This window comes from Scomber japonicus, chromosome 12, assembly GCF_027409825.1.
Source record: "Scomber japonicus isolate fScoJap1 chromosome 12, fScoJap1.pri, whole genome shotgun sequence".
NCBI lineage: Eukaryota > Metazoa > Chordata > Actinopteri > Scombriformes > Scombridae > Scomber > Scomber japonicus.
The window spans coordinates 34,951,415-34,957,414 of NC_070589.1; the positions used below are offsets into that span (position 1 = coordinate 34,951,415).

A 6,000-nucleotide genomic window follows, 5' to 3' on the forward strand; every position below is an offset into this window, starting at 1 on the left:
AGTAAAGTAACACGTTAGCAGCATCACTGATCCTCAACTAATCATTTAAGAGTGAGAAAAGAGAAAACTTCCTTTAATAACGTTTATTTTTATCCATCAGCTGTAAACGTCTGAAATAAGTTGTAGTTTTTATTTCTGGAGGGTAACCCGAACCCTCTGATGAACTCTGATCGTTAGTTTAGTTTCTGACAGTGTTTCAGTCACAGTGTGACGTCTGTCGCCTCCTTCAGGTTTGAGTTCATCTAAACGCTGTTTCATCTTTATCTTTAATAAATAAACCGTCTAACTCGCGACTCGTCTGGATCAGACATAAAGAGACGTTTTTAGTTCTGGTGTTTATGGGTTTGTCTTTTTTTTGTGTTTTTCAGAGGAAGTGTCCGAACCATCCTACTTCCAACTGGCAGATCCTGGTAACAACAATGGGTCCTGGTGTCTCGCTGTTGGCTTCAGCCAACAAAACGCAACAGACAAAAAAGAAGATGCAGAATATCCGGAACTTTTCAGTCGTACCGAGGCCGTCCGGATTAATGGCAGCTCTCTGTTCAACGAGGTGGCTTGGATTGATTCTCCAAATGATGAACGGTGCAAGTCAGGTGAGTTTGAGCCATTTTTAACAACCTCTGATTGTTTTTTCATTAGAAGTAAAGTGATTCTCCAAACCTTCCCTTTAGTTTCTGTCTGAAGCCTCTGATGATCAACTCGTCTATTGTTCCTTCCTTTCAAAATAAAGGCGCGTCTCAAAGATGATGATCGATGTCTGATCACTGTTTTCATTGATGCTATTATCTTGTTGATCAGTGAACTGAACCCTTGTGATGCTAGTGCTAACATTTGGTATCTTTTACTACTGATGATGCTAGTGATGCTAATGATGCTAATAACAGAAGCAACAGTAGAAAGCAGTGATATAAACTAACCCTGAATCCTTCTTCTCTCTTTTCTTTCAGAGGGTGATGTAAAATGTGAGGAAACTCTGAATCCAGGTTAGTATTATTAATGATAATGATACTAATATGAGCAGCTGATTGTGGTTATAATATCTTTGTTCCTTTTGAGTCTTGGTTTAATTTGTCTCTGTGTGTGTTTGCAGATGAGAAAGTGAACTTCATGTCTTTGACCATCCTGGGACTCAGACTGCTGTTTGTGAAGACCGTCGTGTTCAACGTGCTGATGACGCTGAAGCTGTGGATGAGTCAATGTGAGTCATAACACATGCACACACACGCACGCACACACACACGCACACACACACACTCCTTCTGCTTCATGTTTATACTGTTAACACGGTTCTCGTTGCTTTGGAGCTGAAACAATAAGTCAGTAAATGGTTTCATCCATCAGAAAATTAACCTGCGAAAAAAATTATAATTTCAGTCGTTGTCAAACTAACAAGTCTGTAAGTTCCACCAATGTGAGACGTTGCTGCTTCACTCGTCCAACGTTGTATTAGATTAAGTTTCAGACTCTTAGTAAAAACGAAACGAAGCATCTGAAGCGTCTGACGGGTTTTAACTATCTGCTGTTTGTTGGATCAAATGATTCATCAGTAAAACAAACAGCAGATAAAAACACATTAATCATTCTCTCTGTTTCCTGGAAGGTTTTAAACATTTAACACTCATGAGTTAGTTTTGAAGGTTCATGTTGATTGTTTAAACCTCTGATTACGTTTAATAATCATGTGTTTTAATGATCGCTGTCAGAGTTTCTATCTTTATGTTCTGGGTTTAACTTTAGAGAAGATGTTTGATGCTGCTACTGTGACTTCAGGATGTTAATATTAATATTAATATTACATATACCTCCATCCATCCATCACTCCAGTATGGAGTAACAGCATTATGGATTAAGAGTGAAATAACTAAGAACTGGTTCTGGTGGTCTTAGTGGATAGTTCAGAACTTTGACTCAATGACTGGGAATCACGTCCTACCTAAAACTTAGTTTAGTTTAATATTTTAAAAAGTAAACTCGTCTTGTCTTCTGCTTCAAATCAGTGTTGAGCTTTTCGGTGTTTAACCAACTTTATGATATTTTCTGAACCTCAGCTGTGAGTAGGGTTGAGTATCCAAACTCAATATGTTTAAGGTATTGAAATAAATAGATCAATCGGTTGTTATCATTTGATGGGAGACATTTCCATATTACCTGGTATCCATTGATTCAGACGATACCTTTTAAGGTCTGAAATCAGTCGATACTTGGTTTAGTTTAGTGACTTCAGGATATTAATATTATATATACCTCCATCCATCACTCCAATATCCACAGTGCAGAGTATGAAGCTCAGATCTTGAGAGTGAAATAACTAAGAACTGGTTCTGGTGGTCTTAGTGGAGAGTTCAGGACTTTGACTCAATGACTGGGAACCACGTTCTACCTAAAACTTGGTTTAGTTTAGTCTAAGATGGTGTTTTACTTTAATATCTTAATCATCTTGTCTTCTGCTTCAAATCAGCGTTGACCTTTCCAGTCTTTAACCAACTTCACAAGTTGAGTATCCGAATTCGATATTTTAAAGGTATCGTCCGAAATAAATAGATAAATCGGTTGTTACCTTAGAAGTCATCGTCTGACGGGAGACGTTTCATTACTACCTGGTATTGGTTCATTGATTCAGACGATACCTTTTAAGGTTTTGTCTGAAATCAGTCGATACTTGGTTTAGTTTAGTGTTTTAAAAAGTAAACTAATCTTGTCTTCTGCTTCAAATCAGCGTTGACCTTTTAACCAACTTAGCGATATTTTCTGAGTTGAGTATCCGAACTCGATATCTTTAAGGTATCGTCTGAAATAAATAGATCAATCGGTTGTTACGGAGACGTTTCATTACTAGTTGGTATCCATTGATTTCTGATGATACCGTTTAAGGTTTTGTCTGAAATCAATGGATACCAACTAGTAATGAAACCTGCATTCGATCCTTTTTGCTCCCAGAGACAGACGATACGACTCTCAGCCAATCAACGCAGCGTTCTGTGAGTTTATGCGATGTGATTGGTCCCAGTCTCACTTTAAGGAGCTTCGTTGGTGCTGATGTCGTCATTTCTTACGTTAGCCGGTCGTAGTTCAGAGAAGTCGATGTGAGAACAGATAGGAGCGTTTTTACGGTTCAGAGGAAGACGTTTCTAACATCGGTCCACGAGCCAAGACCCAGTTTATTCATCTAAAGCAGAGACGGAGCAGAGGACCAAGGTGAATGTTCAGTTATTAACTCAACAGTTCATTAGAGCTCAAAGGTTAGCTGCTGGTTTAGAGCTCAGTCGGTGGGTTAGGATTATTAACTCAACAGTTAACCCTGCTGGTTTAGAGTCAGTGGGTTAGACGGGTTGGTGACTCCGGTCGCTTCGAGTGCAAACAGACAAACCAGCTGTGAAGTGAAACCATGAATGTTGATGTCATAAAGATTGAGGTCAGGTTAATTAAATATGTTCTTCTTGTTTTGTCTTTCAGGAGCTCGTCAGATCTTCACCAGAGAAACACGAGTCTGAGACGGAGCCGATGAAGCGTCGACTCGTCGCTTGCTGTCGTTCATAATCACAAATACCAGCTTTTACTATTGCAGCTGTTCATATCTGCAGATGTGAAGACTTCCTGTCACATGTTACCTTTATTATTCAATGAATGATTCTTCTTCTTTGTGTCTGCTGATGTAAATAAATCTGAGTCAGTTAAAGTCTGACTGACTGATTGTTTTGCTTAAAGTATAAAAATATAAAAACATGTTTATGTGATATTTCATCTGATGTTTAAATAAACTCTGAAAAACGACTCAAGAGACTCTGTGATTGATTCATAAATCCTGCTTTTGTAACGGCTCAGAAGGCAGGGAGCCCAAAAGCACGACAACAGGAAGATATTTCAGAGTGCACAGATATTTAATCGGAGTCAAAACCAGGCAGACAAATCCAAGGGAGCAGGCAGAAATCGAAAAAGCCGGGAACCAGGCAAGACGGGCAGGAATGACACAGGCAGAAAAACGCTGGAAAGTTAGGCATGAAAACACAAGACAATCTGGCTGATGAAACGAGGGGAGGGGAGTGAGCTGATGAGGGTGACAGGATCTGAAATGACAGGATAATTAGTAAAGGAAAAACCTGACCACAACTGATCAACCCATGACAACTTTACTCTGTGTTTAGCTTTATGATCATTATATTAAGTATCGGACAATATAATTAAATTTAGATATTTCTCCCTGAGGCCTAAAACATTTAGGACATTAAAAACCATTTAAGACAAAAACATTAGTAATCAATGAAGTGAAATATAGAATATATAAAAGGTGCCAAATGCAGTAATACTAAACAATTAAAACTATTTTAAGGCACACAGGTTATTATTATATTATTACACAATAAAAGAGTTGTTTTTTGGGTCCCACAGAAATAAGTAAGATGAACATGTAAAAACAATAATTAAAGCTGCAAGCAGCGAACACCCCCCCCCCCCCCCCCCCCATGCATGTTGGTTTACAGATAAACCAGGGCTTCAACCTGGTCAGCGCTTGGGCCCTAATAAACTAAACAATTAACAAATATTTTGATTTTATTTTTTCTTTTAAATTTCAACATGCAAAACAGTATTTTGTAGTAATTCTTCCTTTTGCCAAAAACTGTGGTTACGCATAAAAATACAGAAATAACTATGAAGCTTTATTATCACACCATATAAGTGATAGTGATTTTAATTATGCAGCCCATATATCAATGCAGAGAGCAGACAGGAGTCCAGGATGTCTTGTATTGAAAAGGTTTATTTGCTTGGCCAAGGAGAAACGAGCGAATGATCAGTACACATTACATGCTACTGACGCTTCCTTCATATCCCGAAGTTTCTCTCCTCCGGGTATAGACTTTAACCACATAGATAATGCCCAAGGTTGAGCCATGCCCAAATATGGACAGATCCAACACATCTACAATATACAGAATTTAGTCTCCTGGTCTATAGACAAAACATTGCTTAGACAACACTATCAGAAATGGCTCCTGTTTTCCCCAAAAGGAGCAGACACACAGAGACAGTGTCTAAACCCTATCATTTGGTGAGGCCTTGCGATGACCGCACAGCCTAGTTTGAGAAATATTTCATGTTTTAACATCAGTCCAGTTCAGTTCAGTTCCTTCTATTATCTTTGCACAGCTGAACAATGAGGAGCTGATAACGCTTCCAACCAACAGAACCAACCATGAGAAGCACATTTAGCACAAGTACAGAGAATATCAATCAAAGTCATTTCATGTAGGACTCTACTGGTGACCAACAAATGTAGGAGAAACTGTCCTGTGTGTCTCCGTGTCCTCGTCTCCATGGTAACAGCCGGTTAATACCTGCCCTTCTAACTTATTATTTATAGACACAGTCAGCAACATTACCTTCAGGTATGGTAAATCACAATACGTGTGCTAAATAACATATTTATATTTTCTCCTCTCTGTATTCTACACACTAAGGTAAAAACTACTAATATTACATTCATTATGGTAAACTACTAATATTACATTCATTACGGTAAACTACTAATATTACATTCATTACGGTAAACTACTAATATTACATTCAATACGGTAAACTACTAATATTACATTCAATACGGTGAACTGCTAATATTACATTCATTACGGTAAACTACTGATATTACATTCATTACGGTAAACTACTAGTATTACAGTCATTACGGTAAACTACCAATATTACATTCAATACGGTAAACTGCTAATATTACATTCATTACGGTAAACTACTGATATTACAGTCATTACGGTAAACTGCTAATATTACATTCATTATGGTAAACTACTGATATTACATTCATTACGGTAAACTACTAGTATTACAGTCATTACGGTAAACTACCAATATTACATTCATTACGGTAAACTACTAATATTACATTCATTACGGTAAACTACTAATATTACATTCATTATGGTAAACTACTAATATTACATTCATTACGGTAAACTACTAATATTACATTCATTAAGGTAAACTACT

The 6,000-nt window shown here is 37.5% G+C and overlaps 1 gene segment (V, D, J or C); it reads left to right on the top strand.

Annotated features, from left to right (window-relative positions):
- LOC128369834 (T-cell receptor alpha chain constant-like) overlaps positions 1-3,537 on the top strand; it is a 67,713-nt gene extending 64,176 nt beyond the window's left edge. The window contains 6 exon segments of the C gene segment in view: positions 369-593; positions 942-983; positions 1,091-1,198; positions 2,459-2,521; positions 2,938-2,978; positions 3,454-3,537. Of these exon segments, the coding sequence occupies positions 369-593; positions 942-983; positions 1,091-1,198; positions 2,459-2,521; positions 2,938-2,978; positions 3,454-3,537 (563 nt within the window).
- The last annotated feature ends 2,463 nt before the right edge of the window (positions 3,538-6,000 follow it).